The sequence below is a fragment of the Phyllostomus discolor genome, chromosome 3 (assembly GCF_004126475.2).
Source record: "Phyllostomus discolor isolate MPI-MPIP mPhyDis1 chromosome 3, mPhyDis1.pri.v3, whole genome shotgun sequence".
Taxonomy (NCBI): domain Eukaryota; kingdom Metazoa; phylum Chordata; class Mammalia; order Chiroptera; family Phyllostomidae; genus Phyllostomus; species Phyllostomus discolor.
In genome coordinates this window covers 129,015,269-129,036,708 of record NC_040905.2, presented here as the reverse complement: position 1 = coordinate 129,036,708, position 21,440 = coordinate 129,015,269, and the positions used below count along the sequence as shown (strand labels likewise).

Sequence of the window (21,440 nt, the reverse complement as noted above, 5' to 3'; positions counted from 1 at the left end):
AGATAGGATTATGCTTTATTAATGAGCCTACTAGAAAATAATACTAGATTATATCTAAATAGGATATGTCAAGGTTTGCAAACTGTATTGCCTTGGGGGGGATGGGGAAGTATGAAAAATATATACAGAAAGGGCATGTGCTGCATATCAGAGAATGAGCTCTGGGGCCTTGGGGGATGTGGGGCTCTCTTGTGACCTGAAGTGAAACAGGGCAGACTGGACCCAAGTACCTGTGGCTGCCTTAGATTGGAGATGAACAAGTGGGGCTCCTGTCTGGAAAAGACTGCAGTTGTATTTCAGTCACTGGCTCTTTCATTTGTTGCTCATTGGACAAAAATGTTTGTGGACCAGATATTCTCATATGAAGCAATCATTCATTCATTCATTCATTCATACATCTGACATGATTATACACCATCTTTTGTGGAATAATCACATCTGGATTGTGTATTCATTCTTCACCTGACAAATGCTTATAGATCATCTATTATAATCATCTAACTAAATGACCTTTACATACAGAAAAACAAGGTTAAGAATTACAGTAGACTTCTCATCACAAACTGCAAACCTGAATTGAGTAGTGAAAGATTTAAAATACTGAGGAAGGAAAAATAAGCACCAACCTAGAATCTTACATCCAGCTAAATTTTCCTTCAAAAATAAGGAAAAAGTAAGATTTGCTTAGACAAACACAGAAAAGTTATCATTAGTTGACTGGCCCTACACAATTATTAATATTTAAAATATTAAAATATTTTATTTTAATTGATCTTAAAAAGATAACTATTTGTTTAAAGCAACAGTGTATTGGGTGATTATATCATATCAATATGTGAAATGAATGGCAGCATTGTCATAAGGGGTGGGAGGAAGGAATTGGAAATGCTCTTTTATGAAGTAACTGCTCTATACATGAAGCAGTAGAGTATTATTTGAAAATGGAATTTAGATTTTAAAATGTATGTTGTAAAGTCCAGGGAGGCCATTACAAATTTTAAAAAGATATACTAGGAATATATAAAATGGAATCATATGAGATGCTTGATTAAAACCAGAGAAAGAAGAAAAAAAGAGGAGAAAAAGGAACAAAGAACAAATGTAATGAATAAAAACAGTTACAAACATGGTAGATATTAAAATAACCAAATCAATAATCACTTTAAATGTAAATAGTCTAAGTACACTAATTAAAACACAGTGTTTGTCAAAGTGAATTAAAAAAAAACAACTATATGTTGTCTACAAGAAACCCACTTTAAATGTAAAGACACATACAGATTAAAAGTAAGATATTCCACGACACTAATCAGTAGGAAGATGGAGTAGCTATATTAATTTTACACAAAGAAGACTTCAGAAAATGGAAGATTATCAGGGATAAAAAGGGGTGTTACACAACTATGAAGGGATCAATTATCCAGGGAGACATAAATGTGTATGCACATAACAAAAGTGCATAAAAATACACTATGGAAAGACTGACAGACCATTAGGAGAATAGGCAAATGCACTATTATAACTGGAGATTTTCATCACCCTCTACCAGGAACTGATAGTGTAAGTAGATGGAATATCAGAAGGATAGATGTGACCTGAGCAACACCAGTGACCATGTGACACTTTGACAGTATTCAACCCAACCATGAGAAAGTACACATTCTTCTCAAGCTCACATGGAACACTCACTGAGATGGACCACATTCTTGGGAAACATGCATAAATAAACATAAATGTATAAAAAGTCACTCAAGTTATGTTCTCATAACACATGTAATTAAACTAGAAATAAGTAACAGAAATATATCTGTAAATTCCCCACACATTTGGAAATTAAACAGTTTCAAATTATAACACAATCCCTGTGGAGCAAAGAAGTCTGAAGAGAAATTTTAAAATATTTTGAACTGAACATAAATGAAAATGTAGCATATTAAAATGTGTGTGGTATAGCATAAACAGTGCTTAGAAGGAAATTTATAGCTTTAAGCACATATATTAGATGAAAGGAAATTATAAAATCAATAACCTGTGTTTCCACCTTAGACAACGACAGAAGAAAACCAAATTGAACCTAAAGCAACAAGAAGAAATTAAATAATTAAAATTATAGCAGAAATCATTGACATTGAAAACAGAAAGACAATAGAAAAAAATAAAAATCCCAAAGATGAGGGTTTGGAAAGATCAATAAAATTAATAAGCTTTTAGCCAAAGTAAACAAGAACAAAAATAACCAGTATCAGAAATAAAAGAGAGATCATCATTACTGATCCTATGAATGTTAAAAGGACAATAGCAGAATACTGTAGATAATTCTATACCCACAAATGTGATAACTAACTTGAAAAAGACTAATGCCTGAAAGATACAAGCTACCATAAAGAAATAGCCTAAATAGCCCTGTCTTTTCCATTTAAATCAATAATTAATACCCTCCCCCAAAGTACCATGCCCGTGTGATTTCATTGGTGAATTATTGTGTACTATACATTTAAAGAGGCAATTATACCAATTTTCAACAATGTTTCCTTCCAGAAAATAGAAGGAGAGGGACAGAGATATCAGTATGAAATCACATTTAGATGATGTAGATACAGATGGATAGAGAAATACATTAGATATGTGTATGTATATAGGTCGAGTATACACACATACATTTCCTTGCTGTGTCATCTGAGAGGATCTAGAATTGATGACATCCTTGTATCAATGAGCACATCTAGCACCTAGATCTTGGTTTCTAATACCATTCTTAATTAAAAGAATTGAGAAATAAGGACTCTAGGACTGGAGCTATAAAAATACAAGATGCACCTGGAGTATCCTGTAGTAAGGAAGTGCTCAAAAAGCAAAACCAAAAGATTCACCTTGCTGCAGCTATGTCATAGGAACATAGGAGCTGGCTGTACATGCTCCCAGTGGCCAAGCTGGGACAATTTCAGTGATAGCATAAATGCTATTGGACTGTAACCTACTGTATAAAATAAATACCCTTGAATTCATATTTACATAAGTAAATGATTACTTGGATAAATAAATGAGGGAGAATAGGCAAACCTACTCTGCAGAAGAATTCCAAATAACTTAGGACAATATTCACATTCAACATACCTCTTCTCTCCTTCAGTGTGGGCTGCACAGTTTCTTCCTTTGAAAGATGATAGATGGAAAGAAACTGGGGTGGCGAAGTAACTCCAGTGGGGAAACCTGACAGGCATCCCCTCTGCCAGGTGTCAAAGATTAGAATCCACAGTGATAAGCCACGTTGATAGCATGCAGCCTTAATGTGATTCAAGGAGAATGACCCTTTTCCTCTGTCATCTTCCTCCCTGAACACAAAAGCTCAGTCTAACCAGGAGAAAAACATCAGACAGAGACCAGTTGAGAGACATTTGACAAACTCCCAGACCAGTACTCATCAAAAACAAGGAGAGTCTAAAAACCTGTCCCAGCCAATAGGTGCCTCAGCATATAATATAACATCTTGGGTGGGGTCCTGGAACAGAAAAAAAAAAAAGGCATCAGGTGAAAATGAAGGCAATCAAAGTAATAAAGAATGGGTTTTAGTTAATGATAACGTTTCACTATTGGCTCACTAATTGTGAGAAGTATACCATAATAGTCATGTAAGATGTTAATAATAGGGAAACTGATGGAATATGGAAACTTTGTGCTGTCTTTGCAGTTTTTCTGTAAATCTAAGTACATTCTGGAATTAAAAGTTTACTTAAAGAGTAGAGAGGGATATGTACCATCTCTGCCTTTGTTGGGGAGATGAGGAATTAATCAAATAATCACACAGATCTAAGTAAAAGTACATTAAAATTAAGTCAGAACTGTAGTCAGCATTGAAAAAGAAAGGCACAGGGAATGTTGAGGGGGATTGGATAGTCTGGGAGCATCCGAGGTTGCTGTGCAGAGAAAGACCAGTGGGAGTGAGATCTGAGGGTGAACTGATATGCTGGAGGATGGGCATGTTTATCCTGAGGTCAGGCATGAACTATGGCAGATCTTTAATAGAGAAATGGTGTGATCAGGCATTGTTTGAAGAGAGAACGTGGTTGAAAGGTTGGAAGGTAAGATGGATGGGACTGGTGATATATTACTTGTAGGGACATGGAAGAGGGGAGCTACCTAAGAGAACCTAGATTTTTGTCTCTAGCAGTTACATGGATGGCATTCTTCTGTCAAAGGTCTCAAATATGAGCTTGTGCAAACAGATTGCTGGTCTCCAATTTCAGAGCTCCTGATTCTGCAAGTCAGGGTACAGCCCTGAGCATTCCCATTTCTTGCAATTTCTTGGTGATACTGATGTAACTCGTCCCAAGGCAGTGTACAACTACAGCAACTACTCCAAGGTGACAAGGCAGGAGCTCCAGTTTGGCAGTAAAGCCTGAGCTTGCATGTGCTAATCAAGGTGCCTGTTCACATGAACTTGAGGGTGTCTATAGGTTGTAACCAAGAAAAGTGCTTACTTATGGCTTCCAGTAAAGATGGTGGCATAGGTAAATATGGTTCTCCTTGCACAAACAGATCAAAATTACAACTAAACTACAGAAAAACCATCATTCTGAACTGCTAGAAATTGAGCTGAATGGAAGTCCTTCATCTAGGGAATTGGAAAAGAAACCGCATGGAGACTGGTAGGAGAGGTGGAGACAAAGAATGGGCCATTCCACACCCATGTGTGGTGGATAAAAATTGGGAGGGATATCTCAGGAATGAGGGGTCCCAGCCTCACACCAAGCCCCCCATTCAAGAGTATTCAGTGCCAGGAAGAGAATTCCCCATAATTTCTGTCTGTAAAAACCAGTGGGGATTGAGGCTGAGGGAAACTTCTGGAGTCCCAGGCAGTGCCTTTTAAAGGACCTGTGTGTGGACTTATTCTGACTCACTCCTTCTGAGCTCCAGCACTGGGGCAGCAGTTTGAAAGGCACCAGAGACATATGGGAAGGAACTGAATTTTTCTGACATTAGTGCAGGAGTTAGAGAACAGCTTTCTCCCAGACAGAAGTTCTGGGAGAGGTCATTGTTCCTTTGATGAGCCCTCTCCTCATAGAACTGGCAGGCAGGTGCCATATGTGAGACTCCATCATCCTGGCTGACACTGTTTGCCCACCCTGGTGATTCCCCAAGACCCTGTCCCACTCCATTTCAGGCCCACCCAAGCTGTTTCCAGTGGCTTTTCTGTACAAATGCCCTGTCTTGGCTCATGCTTCAGATTTTTCTAAAATCTCTCAAACAAGTAGCACCTGGCCTCAGCATGCCCTGTACCTCTCACTAAGTGGCTCTAGGCCCATCATGAGCAGCAGCTGGCCTTGGTTCGCAGCTTGACTTCACCTGGGTACCTCCAAGCCCAACACAAGTAGTAGCCATCTGCAGATAGTTTTGTAGCTCATGCTGGGTGGCCCCAGGCAGAACACAGGCAGTGGCTGACCTTGGCCTGTACTTCCTGAAAGTACTTAATGCACCCAGTGGACAGCTTCACACCACATCAGAGCACCACTACCCAACCACCTACACAAGTGATACACTCAAGGGGCAGACTCAGTGGGCACCAGAGCCCTGCTGAAGTGAGTCTGGCTCCGTGGAGTAGGTTTGTGCATACCTGATCCCCTATAGTGGTCGCAGGTTGGTGGTCAGTGGTCACAGCCAGTCCTTAACAGCTGATCAGCCTGGGTAAATCCCTCCCATTGTCCCAACAGCAATCAAGGCTCACCTACAAGAGGAGAATGTACACAACCCACACAGTGGGCACACCTTGAGTACCCAGCTTGAGTGATAGAGGAAGCTGTGCCACTCAGCTCTACAGGACACCTACTACGTTACACCACACTACCAAGCCTGGGAGACAAAGCAGCTCTACCTAATGCAAAGAAACAGACAGTGAGAGGCTGTAAAAATGAGACAAAAAAACATAGCCAATATGAACAGAACACAACTCCAGAAAAAGGGCCAAATAAAATGGAGACAAATAATCTAGTTGCAAAATTCAAAACCTTGGTTATAGGATGCTCAGTAAACTTAATGAGAACCCAACAACATGAAAAAGAACCAGCCATAAGTGAAGATACATTATTGAAATAAAGAAAAACCTACAGGGAGTCAACAGTATAGTGGATGAAGCCAAGAATCAAATCAGTGGTTTAGAATATAAGGAAGCAAAAAATACCCAATCAGAACAGCAAGGAGAGAAAAGATTCCAAAAAAGAAAAGGATAGTGTAAGGAGCCTCTGGGACAACTTCAAGCATGCCAGTGTTTGCATCATGAGGGTGCTGGAAGGAGAAGAGAGGAAGCGAGAAATTGAAAACCTATTTGAAAAAACAGTGACAGGAAACTTCCCTATATTGGTGAAGGAAATAGACATACAAATCCAGGAAGCAAAGACAGTCCCCAAAAAGATGAACCCAGAGAGGCCCACACCAAGACACATCATAATTAAAATGCAAAAGGTTAAATACAAAGAGAGAATCTTAAGAAGCAAGAGAAAGACAGTTACCTTCAAGGGAGCTCCCATAAGACTGTCAGCTGATTTCTCAACAGAACCTTTGCAGGCCAGAAGGGATTGGCAAGAAATACTCAAAGTGATGAATAGCAAGGACCTACAACCAAGGTTACTCTGCCCAGCAAAGCTATCATTTAGAATCAAAGGATTGAAAGAGTTTCCCAGACAAGAAAAATCTAGAGTTCATCCCCACCAAACCAGTATTATATGAATTTTTAAGGGTCTTCTTTAAGAAGAAGAAGAAAAAAAGTATGAACAATAAAATGACAATAAATACATATCTATCAACAACTGAATCTAAAAAAAGCAAAATAAATGAACAAGCAGAACAGAAATAGTGTCATAGATACAGAGAATGTTTTTGATAGTTGCCATATGGGAGGTGCATCAGGGGGATGGGTGAAAAAGGTGAAGGGATTAATAAGTATAAATTGGTTGTTACAGAATAGTAATGGGGATGTAATTTACAGCATAGGGAATATAGTCAATAATATTCTAATAACAATGGTTTCAGATGGGTGTGAGATTTATTGGGATGATCACTTCGTAAGTTATGGAATGTCTAATGACTGGGGTGTACACCTGAAACTAATATACTGTGTGTCAATTGTAATTGGGAATAAAAATGATTAAAACAAAACAAAAAAAGCAATAAGCCAAAAAGAAACCAAACTAACAAGAAAGAAAAAAATTGCTGACTGTCAGCACTGCCTCTGCCACTGGCTTCTGTGTGTTCTTCAGGAGGTAACTGACATTCCTGAGATGAATATCTGGTTTGTCAATTGGGAGTAATAGTAGCCATTACTTTTAGGGTTTTGTGCAGATCAGCTGATACCCTACAAGTGATTGTTTATGGAGTAGCTGCTGCTTGTTGCCATCCTTGTCATCTTCGTCACCATCATTCTCCTGGCTGTCCTAGCATTTTTGGCTCAAGTTTATTATATACAAAATGGTGATGCTTTTATCATAGAGCTATCACTTTTTCAGACTTGGGGTGCAGGTTGGCACTGTTACTTTTTTGGAACACGTCCCCTTGCTCCATCCTAGTAAACCTATCCACAGGAGTCCTTCCAGTTTCCTGTGTCTGTAGAGGGTTTTTCTCCAGTTTGTGTCTCCAGGAATGTTTCCTTACCCGTTGTGGAGTGAAGCCTGGCTGGGCTTCTCCTGGATGCTTCTCCAAGTGTGGGAGACGATGCATCCTGGAGTGAGAAATTCAAAAGCCTGCTTACTGTGAAGTATGCATATGTTTAGTAGCTGCTTGAAAAGCACCTCAGATATCAACCTGAGGGATTTCACCTGCCAGAAGCCCTCTGTAAAGTTGTGCCTCTTGCTGGTACCGTGAGCAGCTGTGTGCCAGGAGATTTGGGATCTGAGTCAGAGAAAACTAGCATATCAGCTCTGACCCGCACATCGCCATCCTGACATAAAGATCATGCCTGCTCAACCTTACCAGGCCCCACTTGAGTTAGCATCCTGAGATCCCACATAAGGACTTTATAGGATTTTCTCATGCTTGGAATTTGATATTACAGAGTCCTAGGTCTTTTTAAAAATATGAAATAACCAAAGAGTTATTTCTCTTTGGTATGCTCCACCTAGCAATTTGAGATAAAGTTAATTTGGTAAGAACTCTTGTGAGAGTGTATTTCAAGTTCATTGACATGCTCTTAGACTTGAGTCTGTTTTGTGGGATCCACATTCTTGTCCTTATCCTTGGGGTGCCCTTGTCTCATTTCAGTGTGAAATTAGAAGAGGTCCTTTGTGTGGAGGGAGATCTGCACTTCTGCTTTCTGGCTGGCTTTGCATGCGATCACTGGGGAGAAGCCTCCTTCCCCAGTCACAGGCTATGTGGCAACAGGGAGTGTTCCACTCTGTAGGGGCTCATCTGCTGCTCTCTCTCTTTCCACTGGTCTTCTTTTAAATACTTCTCTCTACTCTGTGGGCTTTTTTCTTCCCATACCCCATGCTGTCCCGGGCTTCTGATTTTGGGCCTGCATTTGGGTCCAGGAAATAAAGGTAGGTCAAATGTATAGGAATCAAGTAAATACAGAACCATGACCCCAGAACTTTGTATCTCATGGGAAGGATACTAAAGTCTCAACAGGTTCATAGCTGTGCCCCTGGGTTTTTTCCCCCTGTGCAGCACTCCCCTAGTGAGCACATGCCCCTAAGAGCTAGGGTTAACCTTTGCCAGCCTAGTTCTTTCTTTCTGTCATATAACCTTTACCACTTATTTATGTCACAGGTATATGAAATCTAAGGACACTATCATATGATTTTGTAATATTTTTCAGTGAGCCATCCACAACTATCCTTTAACTGATTAGAGAAAAATTATGGTGATTTTTTAAATATATATTCAGTAAAACTTTTCTGTAGATGTCTTCATCCACAGTCATGTGTCCTTTTTGTTTAAGTCAGGAGGTTTGCTTTCTGCAGTGACTGCAGGGTCCCTGCAGAGGTTTTGTGAATGAGGGGAGGGCTGAAGCTAAAGACTGTAGCACAGTGCATACGGATCTGACAGGGGAAGCCATATCACTGGGAGGGGACCCAGACCTTCCAGGAGCCTCTGTTCTCTGAGTGGGAAGGGGTCTTGGAAAGTCATTGAGAGCAGGATTCTGGAAGCTCAGTCACTTTTCTGTCTGTCCACCTTTCCTGTGTGGTTTGCCCAGATGAAGAGAAAGCCAGTAAGAGCTGTCAGCTCTTACTGTGTGTTCTCTTGTCTATTACAAGTATTTTGTCTGTTGTTTATCTTTTCTCAGAGGAGAGTGAGTGATGAGGTGGCATTTGGGACACAGTGTCTGGGTGAAATTCATTGGGGAGACGTCCTCACACTCACCCAGGATCAATGCCACCTCAGCCCACTAGATGAAATCCCACCATTCCTCTTCCACTCAAGAGGGACGTTACCAAGTGACACATTGGATAGACTCCATGTTCACTGGTTATTCACTAAGCCCAGTGCTCTTTTTAATAACCAGTTGCTTCACAATGGACATGCTGTATGATAAGACTGGCAGAGAAGTAGTGCAGAGGAAACAAACCATCTCTTCCCAGTGCAGACAGAGCTGAGTTTGCCAGTCACATCTCTAAAACTGACCAGCCATCCTTGACAAGCCCAGCAGACTCACTCTCTCTGGGATGGGCTCTTTCCTCTTTTTTATGCAAATTAACTGAACCCACAGATAATAATTTTCCTTTTACCCAAGTCCTGACACTTAAATTTCTCAGCTTCAAGCTGCAGAGGAAATTCCCAGGCAGATTTTATCGAGGCTGCTTTGCATTGAGGTGGCTCTGTGGCTTTGGGCATGAAAAGGTCAGATAGCTTTTTGCATCTTCCTTATTTTGTTTCCCAACCTGGTAGGATATAGCAGAAATTATCCACAGATATTGTTTCCCCAGAGTACCGTCCACTTCTTCTTCTACTGTCACCTCAGTCCATGTCATCTGGGAAGGCTGAATGGCCAGTGATGTGAAAGCAGCCACCTGAATGTGCTGAGCACCATTGGAAATGTCCTCTACAGCAGCAGTCCCCAGCCTTTTAGGTACCAGGGACTGGTTTCATGGAAGACAATTTTTCCACAGACTGGATGGAGGTGGGGGATGGTTTGGGGATGATTTAAGCACATTACATTCAAGCTTACCTCCTACTGGGCAGCCCGATTCCTAACAGGCCTGGACTGGTACCTGTCTGCAGCCCAGAGGCTGGGGATCCCTTCTCTACAGGGAGGAGAGGGGGCTGCAACCTTTGGTTTGGTGCCATGGTTCAGTGGGTCTTAAGAAAAAAGCAGAAGCCTTGAATCACAGGTCTTGGCCTCGGATAATCAGGACAGATAGTGTTAATAAAAAGGCTACTTCTTCTGGTTCCATGCCAAGTTTAAAAGCACTGAAATGAATACAGATTTAGGGAACAAGAAAGCTGCATTTGAAAACAGTCTTATACCAAAGCAAAGTGGTGAATCCTTATAGACAAGGTTGGGTCTTTTCAGGAGGTGGGAAGAGCAGAAGAAAATTATTTATAGTTGACCCTCATTAAGTATGAAATCCACATTTACAAATTTACCTTCTCCCTACTATGTAGGGAGCTCCAAATCAATACTCACTACACTTGTGTGCTCATTTGTCAACATGCACAGAGAAGGGAAAAATCTGAATCACCCAAAATGGACATTCCCAACTGAGGCGAAAAGAGGTGACTCATACCTTCTTGTCTCAGCTCATACTGCAAATAAGTGTCCTTTTCATGGTCTACTTAGAGCCACTCTTTTTTTGCATTTGCTGTGCTCTTTATTGGTGACATGCTATTTGAATGGCCCCAACCATAGCACTGAGTGCTGCCTGGAGATCCTCAGTGCCGGGAGGCTGAGATGTGCCTCATGCAGAAAACATATGTGTTAGGTAAGCCTCACTTGATCCTGAGTCACAGCCCTTTTGGTCCTGAGCTCAAAGGTAACAAGTCAACAACACACATGAAATAAGTTTATTTAAATAGGAACACACATAAAACAAGGTTATATGTTGACTGGTTGACTAAAATGTCATGACCACAGGCTTGCAGGATAACTCTGTTTTTCTCAGGAGCAATGAATGGTTCAGTATTTGAGAATTTAGTGTTCACAGTGACTTTATAGAATTTAAGTACCATGAATAATGAGAATTGACTATAGATGCAGAAGATGACAAGAATAGAGCCAAGAGTAGTGATATTGATAAAATGAAGAGAGAAAAAAAGGGAAATAAATGACACTGTGGTCATTGGTGATTTATAACATTGTTAGTGACAGTAAATTAATCTGAACTTTGGATTGCCTCTAATCCTGCTCCAGGCTCATACATTGTGGCCCTTGCAGGGTTTAGGGACCAGTGCCTCTGGCCACCTTCCAGATAGAAGTGGACATGAAGGAGACAGGCGATGCTAGCAAAAGGAGTGTGGGGGTGATGCAGCTGTCTTATTGTGTAAACTGAGCCTTATTTGGAAAGGCAGCTTTTCATTAGCTGAGGCCAGGCCGGGCCTGGCCGCTGGGGAGCTGAGGCCACCTGGCCACATTTGCAGACCACTGAGTGTGGACACAGGAGGCATGTGTGTCCATGTGTGTTTAGATCTCAGTAGCAGCAGCAGCATCAAAGCTGCTGCCTTTCTAAGAGGCTCTAGGGCAAAACGGAATCCTGTGGGGTAAGGTAACCAGGATAGTGAATGCACTGGAATAACACTGAGTGAGGGAGGGTGTGTGAGCTTGGAGCAGAGCTGGGAGCAGGCCTCTGAAGATTGTGTGCAGGAACATAACTGGAAGTTCCATGCATCCTGTGGGCAGATGGAGGAGCAGGGATGGAGGAGCAGGGCTGGAGGAGGGGCAGGGCTTCGGCCGAGAAAGGCTTTTCTGCCAGGTATGTCCATCCTAGGCTGGAACAGGTCCACATAAGAGATGATGAGCCCTGTGTAGGTGTGTTGCTCCAACAGCTGGGGAACCTCAGAGGATCTGATGAGTGCCCAGGGTACTCCGACTCTAGCACTGTGCTCACCACATGAGCAAAGCAGCCCCTGCATATTGAGAATTTGTATTGCAAAAGCAGTGTGCATTCACTGTAGAAACACTGAAAAGGAAAGATCTGTATGTTTCCACTTTGCAGGTATTTTGTAAGCACCTGGGAAGTTCCTAAGTGTTGAGGGTACAGGTCAGTAATTCCAGACATTAGGGCCAGAGGGCAGGCTTGTGTTTAACAATGAAGGAAATAGACACTTTGATGAGATAAAGATAAATAGGGGCATGAAGCTACCTCAGACACGGTTCTCAGAAGACACAGCTCTGAGGTGACAGGTCTGAGACCACACGGCTGAGAAGGAGAAACCAACCAGATTCAAGTGAGGCAGCTGGGGTCAGGAAAGGTCCCATCACGTTAGGACAGGAAGGAAGGCTGCATGGCTGGACATGGTGAGCACGGGTGTGAACGGGCAAGATGAGGAAGAGGCTCAGGCCAAACCATGGGGGCAAGTAGGGTCCATAGAGAGTTTGGGGTGTGATGAGGTGGGAGATAGCTCGGCAGCCTCATACTGCCTGCTTTGTAGGGAGTGGACCACAAGCAGGGCTGGTGGAAGGGAGAGCTGGAACAAACTTCCATTTATGGGAGTAAGAGGGTAGAATCAAGGAAGATAGAAGCCGGGGCTTTGGGATATATGTTAAAGAAAAGGTGATGAGAGCTCCCTGGGGACCAGCTGGTTTGACCTCCTCAATACCCAGCCTCTGATGCAGCAGGTCCCTGCATGGAGCTCACACTACCTAAGGGAACCCACTTTGGCATAGAATGGTTGCATCTGGTGGAAAAAATGTATTTTCTGACTCCGTGGATTAGACATGCACAACGAGTGAGAGAGAACTCCTGAGAGACTCTAGGGTCTCATCCAAAGCTACTAGTTAGGGTTGGTGTCATTTCCTGTTAGAGGGTACTAAGGGAGGGATGTTCATGAGCCACCAAAAGCTCCATTCTGAGGGTGTGAGGGCTGAGTTGTCTGTCAGACACTCTGGTAGAAACATCAGGTAAGCAGTGTCTGGGTCAGGACCATGGTGGAGAGAGGAGCATGTGAGCTCCTGGGCATGTTATGGGTAGTGGGCTGCGTAGAAGAGAGACTCGCCCACTGAAGTGGGGCACTGCAGGAGGTCAGGCAAACTAGGGCCAGAGAGGTGATGTTGAGTTTGGTCACTTGGAGGTTGGTGACCTTGCGAAGAACAGAGGACAATGGGTGGAAAGAGCAAAGGGGCAGTGCAGAGGTTTCAGCAGTAAACATAAAGAAGTCAGTCAGACTACTGACCATCCTTTCAGATTTTCTCTGTCCTTTCTCACTCTCAGTGTGTATTTTATCATATATGTGTGTACATATAACCTTTTAAAAACAAAACTGGATTCTCTATACCCCTTATTTTGAAATTAGCTTTCACTTAATCCTAAATCTTTTGACCACCTGCCATGTACTGGAACTGTTCCAGGGCCTGAGACAGGACAGCAAGCAAAGGCACCCTCTCCTCGCCTCCCAGAGCTGGCTTTCTGCTGAGCAACCCAGACAGCACGCAGGTCAGCAGTAGGTCACAGTGTATTAAAGGATTGTCTAATCCAAGAGGGATGAAGCAGGAGAGCATGCTTTGCTGCACCAGGCATCACTAAACATTATTTCATGTCACAAAGCATTTTTCCATCATGAAATGCACATTTAACCTGTGTCATAGGAAAGCTTCAGAAGAGCAGCTGATGATACAGTGTGTTGAGGGGCTCACCTGACAACCAGCTGAAGCCTCACCTTACTGACAATCTACCTGTGCAGATAGGCACCTCTTTCATTTCTCAGTATCGAGCTTTTGAATAAACTGGTTTCATGTATGTAGAAAAATAACTAGAAATGTCGAAATAGACAAAAATAAGTAGGAAGTTCTAGGCACTGTTGGGGAGAAAATTATCCTGGTGAGTGTTAGAGTTTGGGCTACAGACTTTCCCTGGGTCCATGGAAAAGGCATATTTAAGCAGTGCCCCTAAGTGAGTATCAGGGGGTGGTTCAGGTGATGGGCATGTGAGGAAAGCCCACAGCAGGAAGCTGCTGTCTGTACCTGTCCTAACAGTGACAGAAGCAGTCAAGATGACAGTTGCATCCCAACTAAGGCTGAGCGCAAAGGCAAAACTTGGGATTTACCATAGTGAGTGACAGCTAATGTCTAAAAAACAGGACTGAGAACCACAGTATGGTGACAGGCCCCTATGGACAGTGGCTGGAATGAAGGTGACAGTCCCATCACCATGGTCTGTGTTGTAGAAAAGTGGTTGGAGACCGGGCGAAGGCAGTGCATGGCACCAGTGGGAGCTAGTCTTAAGAAGCATAAAAAAAAGGCATCACAGATGTTGTTTATCCCCAAAATTAAATAGCCCAAGAATGTGCCCTGAGCTGTCCTTGCAATACCCCATCTTTACTGTCAAAATCACCTTCAGCACAGGAAGTCATACCAGCAGCCATGCGGCTGTTAACCACCCAGTGCAGCCAAACTGCCATACTCCCAGGGAGGCCCCCTGCTCAGGGATGAATCTGAAATGTTCCCTCAGAGCCATACAGATGTGCCCCAGTGTGCCTGGAGGATAGGCCCTTGGCAGGCTGCCTCCTCACAGCCTGTCTTTGTCTCATGTCGATTGGTTTTGGTGTGGGACTCACAGCAGAGGCCAGTGCCAATGTGAGTGTTAGTGACAAAGAGATGAACTTAACAAATGATAGTAGTGTTAAGATTTATATAAATTAAAAAGTATTTTTTAACACTTAAAATATTGGTCTTGAAGATTTACAATTTTAGTTGAGGCTCATGGTAAGTGGCAGCTATGTCAAGGGCCCCGAAAATAGGGACAGCTAAGAGCCACGGTGCATCTGAGGCAGGTCTCAAAGATGATCTGCCCCCTGCCCTGCCCTGCCCTGCCCTGCCCTGCCCTGCCAGAGAGAGTAAGCACAAGGACTTGGGGAAAGCAGCTGTGGTCTGGGGAGTCGGGCCTGCTAGGTATAAGGCTAGCAGGCATGGAAGGACAGTGATGGGAGGGATGGGCACATGCGGCAGAACACTGGGGGACCACAGGCAAGTGGGGGAGGAACGGGAGGGGAAGGATGGAGGCCAGCAGCTAGCAGGCTTAAAGCCATGAAGCTAGGGTGATGTGGTCAAACCAGAAAGCAGTAATGGATACTGAGAGAATGGAGCTCACACCTAATCCATTTTTAACACAAGCCTGAGAGAAAACAAGAACTTCGGAAGGAGGCTGGCTCCTGGCTGGGCAGCACCTGGGTGAGGAAGGCAGTCAGGTGGCAGTGGAGATCTTGGATGCAGGTGCAGTCAGGGACCAGCATGAGCATCACCAAGATTGTTGGCCCTGCATTTTCAGAGTCCAGGTGATGTGCACAGATGGAAGTTAGAGAAGCGCTGGGCTACAGGGGAGAAGAGTTGGAAGTGCAGGTGGGGCTCACAGAGCTAGGGATGGCTAAGGCTCTAAAAGACCCACTGCAGGGACAGAGCAGAGTGTAATAAAGGAATATTTAGGACCTCACTCTTGAGGGGGCAGGGCTGAACCTGCAATGCAAGCATCCTAGAAGGATTGTCACAAATGCAGAATGAAGCCAGAAGAGAAGTAGTGATTCCAGGAGATGTATTGGCTCACTGTCTCTCCAGAGATGTCTTCTTGTTAACAGTGTTGTTCAACTTGAGTGCAAGTGTAGACTACTTAAAATAACCTTCTGGCAGATGAAGTTTTAGAAACTGGATAGATAAATGAGTCACTGATAGTCAATGTTAGGTGTTATTAGGGGCTTCATCAGGAGCACTGACTTGATGATTGCCTAGAGAAAAGTCTGTTGTCTCTGTTTGGTAGGTATGCTTATGTTTACAGCCACTTGTAGGGTAATTCATGTTAAGAAGAGGCTGTTTCACATTACTCTGTGTCTGTGTGTGTCTGTGTGCTCTCTGTGTGTCTGTGTCTTTGTGCACCTATGTTTATATGTCTGTTTATTGAAGAAGTATCTTTTCTGTGACAGGTGCTTCATCAAATGTGCAACCTCCACTATTTCTTCAATTGGGCTATTATAAGTGGGTGCCCAGAAGTAGTCTTAAAGAGGGCAGGGAGGAGAGAATGTACAGCCCATGGCCAGGGGTTTTGAGAGGATGTCACTCTTCTTGCCTCAAGTCAGAAGCTTATAGGTCCCATCTCTTGGTCAAAGGTGTGTTACATGGTATGTCCACAAGCCTAGTATTTCAGCTCCCTGGTGTCTAGCTACCACATATAAGACAATAAATATTCAGTGTTTAGGTGAAGAGTATACAGCGACATCGTCACTGCATGTAGCTCTGACCAGCAGTGCATGTTCCTTACTGCTGTCTGCACCTTGAGAGAGCAATGGGCATAAGTTCATCCAGGCTCCATCTCATGTGCCTGCTGACTGTCAGGGCCAGCTCCTAAGCCCTGCAGTGGGAGTTCTCTTTTCATTGTGTCTCTTAGAATTCTCTGACTCCACCAAAAAAAAAACACAGAAGTTTCTCTGGCCACGTTTGTCCAATGCTCTGTTTTCAGGTTCCATACTGAGAGCATGGGTTTGAAATCAAATGATTATGCATGCAGAAGGGTGGACAGCAGGTTAGTTAGAGCTGTATGGCCAAGTCCCAGGAGGAAAGGGCCTCCCCTGATGGAGGGCCTGGCTCCAGTGTCAAAGGTTGTCAGTTTTACAACTGTTTCTACTATGTGGGTGCTGACTGATGTCCCTCTTTGTTTTGATAGGTAGACTCTGTGTGCCCTCGGCCGTGAGGGGAGACAGGCATGGCCTCAGGTGTGGCTGACCACTTGCCCTTCTTCTTTGGCAACATCACCCGGGAGGAGGCTGAGGACTACCTGGTCCAGGGTGGCATGAGTGACGGGCTCTACCTGCTGCGCCAGAGCCGCAATTACCTGGGTGGCTTCGCTCTGTCAGTGGCACACGGGCGCAAAGCACACCACTACACCATTGAGCGGGAGCTGAATGGGACCTACGCCATCGCGGGTGGCAGGGCACATGCCAGCCCTGCTGAGCTCTGCCACTACCACTCCCAAGAGTCAGATGGCCTCATCTGCCTCCTCAAGAAGCCTTTCAACCGGCCACCTGGGGTGCAGCCCAAGACTGGACCCTTCGAGGACCTGAAGGAGAACCTTATCCGGGAGTACGTGAAGCAGACCTGGAACCTGCAGGTGAGCCGCACCAGTCCCACCACTGTATATAGTCTTGTGTGAGCCCTGCAGTTCCATATCCTAGCCTGTGCAGCAGAGCTAAGCATTGCTGCCTCTGATAAGCAGCCTTAGTCATCAGCTTGAACCAAAAAATGCTTTGCTCCAAGAAGGCAGCCTTTCCTTTTTTGTGGTCACAGTTCAGAGGGCGTCCCCTGCATGCCAGCAATGTGGGTTTCTCTACCGCAGGAAACCACTGTCACCCAGTTCATGCTGAGCCGCCCTTTCAGAGAGACTTCACAGGCATCTCTTGGTCCTTGTTTACCTAAGGGGGTCATACTAGACAAAATGGGCACTGGATTTTATAGCTTTATAACCTCTCTCGCGGAACTTTCTGTGTCGGCACACACATTTATTAACCTCTTTTGGCTGCCTGATATTCTCTTCTATGCACTGTAATTTACTGAACTTTAATTGTTTACAAATAATGTTGTTAGTAAGATCTCTCTATACCTATCCCTCTGAGCTGCCAGGCAATATCTTCAGGATACACTTGAACAGGATGGGTTTACCACAGAGAAGGTGATGCGTGTTTAATATGTGTGTATTGATACCTTGCCATCCAGAAAGGTCCCATAGACTGTGACACCTTATATTCCTATGGTCTCCTGCTCAGACTTCTGTGCTCAACCATTCCTCCTGAGCTTCCTGGATGTGTGTGCCCCACAATTTGCTGTTAGCTGAAATGTACAGAGTTATGACTACATCGACTTTTGAGGATTATATTCTGTGACTCTCTTTTTACTCCTTTAATATGTTCTATACTAAATTGAATCTTGCAGACATATAGTAATACTGTGTGCCCGGTATTTTTCATTAGCATTTTTGGATGTTAGACCACCCTTTTACTCTTTATAAAGTTACATAAATCAGATTCATTGAGTTGTAATTTATGGGTATAAGATTCATCCTTTTTAGGTGTACAGTGCTATGAATGTTGATAAACACGTAGCATAAGGTAGCCCCTGTCACAACCAAGGTATGCAACAGCTCTATTATCCATCCCCAACCCTACCCTGGAAGCCCCTCATCCGATTTCTGTTCTATAGTTCTGCCTTTCCAGAATGCCATATAAATGAATTCATACAGTATGTAGCCCTTTCAGATGGGCTTCTTTCACTCAATACAGTGCCTTTTCTGGTCAGTTGTGTGGCTCCCCTGTCAGCAGATCTCTTTTTCATGGGTGAGGATTATCCCACGTTCTTTTCACTTTGACCTCTGCTCGCTATGCTTTCAGGTCTCTCTGGTATGCAGCCTATCACTGCTTTGGTTTTTGTGTTTCATTTGTGAGGCATGAGAAAATTCCCATATTCCCTCTTCCTTTCCATCTCCTCATTTGTGTTGGTTATATTTTTTTTATTTCTTGTGGTTCTTTTTAAAAAAAATTAACTGTATCAATTGAGGGAGAGAGAAAAAAACCATCAATTTGATTTTCCACTCATTTACGCATGCATTGGTTGATTCTTGTATGTGTTCTGACTGGGAACCTAACCTGCAACCTTGGCTTATTGAGATGACACTCTAACCAACTAAGCTACCCAGCCAAAGCTTTTGTGGTTCTTTTTATAATTTCAAATAATCAAACTTTGGTTGATTATTTGTTACTGTACAGAATATGTATTTCTCTCCCATCAGAACAATGATAATGCAAATTCGATCAGCTGTCAGCCTTTCTGCCACTTTTGTTTTCACACCAGTCGTCCCTGCACTTTCTGTGATCACGGCACCTGCAGTTCCAGGCGCCAGTGTGTGTGGGTGCAGAGTGCAGCCTTAAGAGGCAGGCAGAAAAGCACACTTAATGTTTCTTAATTGTTAGTAGATGATCAAGCTCAATACAGAACAATAAATAAGTTCTACTAGACGACTAATCCAAGGAAGTCAGGAGACATGTTCTCTAGACCTCGTGGATTGTACCAGGTGGTTTCTAAAACTAGTGCAGCTTTTAGAAGGCCAATAAATCTCCATATTGTAAAGTCTATTTTGCTGTTTACACACTGAAGGTATTTAAGTAATCTATAAGATCTTATTGGCTTTATTTATTGAGTGAATGAACAAACACATTTGATTGTATTTTGTCATGTCAGGACTTAAAACAGATTGGAAATGGTTTCACTGCCATTTTTCACTTAACACAGTGTTACTCTGCTCTCCCTTATCGTGGCAGGGCCAAGCTCTGGAGCAGGCCATTATCAGCCAGAAGCCTCAGCTGGAGAAGCTGATCGCCACCACTGCCCATGAGAAAATGCCCTGGTTCCACGGAAAAATCTCTCGGGATGAATCTGAGCAAATTGTCCTGATAGGATCAAAGACAAATGGAAAATTTTTGTAAGTATTATGTCTTTTCCTCCCACTCATACCTCCAGGCCTGCTCGGACTATCGGGTAACTCAGGCCTTTCATTACTAGACCCATGCAACTCAGGAAGGAGCCACACATGCTAGCCTGCCAGGAGATGTTTCCAGTCAGAGCTATCCCTTGTAATTCAGTGTTTGTTTTGCCCCATCAGACCCCAAAATGAACAGTTTTCTTGGGCACTGAGGGACATAATTTAAAGACACAATGTTATTCAGCCTCATAGTCTGCTTTTAATGGCAAATACAGGATGCATAGCAATATTCATTTAAGCCAAGCATACCACAGTTTGTTCACTCACATTTGCCTGAAGATCTTAGACTTTACTTCTGTTTTACTTGGAACTAAGTGCCAGTAGAGCAGATATTAAAGAAAGTTCACTGAGAGTAGCTCATGGGAAAGAGAGTGCGGGCAATTTGATCACAAGCTGGTTTATGGACTTCAGCCTTATCATCTCAGGGATGAGATGAGCGTCCCAAGTCCTGCTTATTGTTATCTTTAGTGGTCAAGGTAGACCTCAGTACTGAGGTCTTAGAATTACCAGCTACCTCCGGACAGGGTCTGTGGTCAAGAGAAAGGAATGACCTGTCTTGGATAGGTATCCATCTCATTCCCCAAGGTGCCCTGGCTAAAGTGGCACAGCAGCACTGCAGGCAAGGCAGTCAGCTGTTTGTCACTGTTCAGTAACCCTCCAGAGATGTTCACTGGGTGTTCCAGTGGGCAAGGGTCCCATTCTCGCTTTGGACACTTAACAAAAGGCCAAATAGCCCCATGAACAGGCAGTCATACCCAACTGACTTTGTAACCATTTCCTAGAAATATGTTGTCTTGAAGTATCTGTTTAAACAATTTTCCTTAGACTTAGCCATAATACCTGCTATTTAAGAAATGATCTTAAACACATACTTTTTTTAAACAAAGTAGTCCTAAAAATAAGTGCAGAGAGCCAAGTTGGTACTAGCAGTAAATGGATTGATGACATAGTGGATGCAGTAAGGGCTGCCGGCAGAAACTCTGTGCTCTGGGAGATACTTTTTTCTTGGTGTAGCACCTCAGGTTTGGACTTTTACCATCTTCTTAGGAATAATTTCCAACACAAATGTCACGGGACTATGTACATAGCATCTTGGTGTTTTATCAGCCCCAAATTGCATAATCTAAACAACAAGCGTCTGCCGGTTCAGATGCCCACTCTCAGGTTGCTGGGGATCAGCTGCAATCAGAGAGGGCTGCCCGCTCCCCATTTAGACAAGGGGTGCTGCAAGTAGTACCTGCCCTGGAACAGCCCAGGGGATCTACTAGCTGTCGGTTCCTGCCCCACTAATTCTTCTCAGGCCTCATTCACATTTTCCTAAAGAATGTGTTTCCTGCCTACTTTCCAACCATTTAAATTGTCCCTCTTTGAACCAATATTTACTGGTGTCCATAGTTATGTGAGGCACCAAATGCCAACATCGTTCTGGACATTGGGGGTGGAGATGTGAGCCACACCAGCATCTGCCTCATGGAGCCTGCATCTCAGTGGCAGAAACAGACACTGAGCCATTGAATGGGAACTTCACAGGATGTCGGTGCCTATGGAGAAGGGAACAGAGCATGCTGGCCAGGGCACCTGGTTCTGTCTCATGCTGGGTGGTGAGGAAGGTCCTTGCTGTGAAGCAGAAATTTGATCAAAGATCTGAAGGCAGTGGGAGCCACCCAGCGAGGGAGTAGCACTTGTGGGTGATCTGAGGCAGGAGTATGCTTGGGAAGCTCACTGTAAGTGGGAGGACTTGCTTTGGGCAAGTTGGTCTGTCCATTTTGGGGCATGTGTTAGGGAAGA

General features: G+C 43.6%; 1 protein-coding gene across 4 annotated transcripts in view; it reads left to right on the top strand.

The window, feature by feature from the left end:
• The window catches only part of SYK (spleen associated tyrosine kinase), an 89,606-nt gene that overhangs the window by 19,196 nt on the left and 48,970 nt on the right, over positions 1–21,440 (top strand). For 3 of the 4 annotated variants that reach the window (XM_028531510.2, XM_036021436.1, XM_036021438.1), the window contains exons 2-3: positions 16,788–17,231; positions 19,432–19,592. In XM_028531510.2, coding sequence (XP_028387311.1) covers positions 16,827–17,231; positions 19,432–19,592 — 566 coding nt within the window. In that variant the 5' untranslated portion in view covers positions 16,788–16,826. Of the gene's footprint in view, positions 1–16,050; positions 16,199–16,787; positions 17,232–19,431; positions 19,593–21,440 lie in introns of all 4 variants that reach the window. The other variant, XM_036021437.1, reaches the window with a different exon arrangement.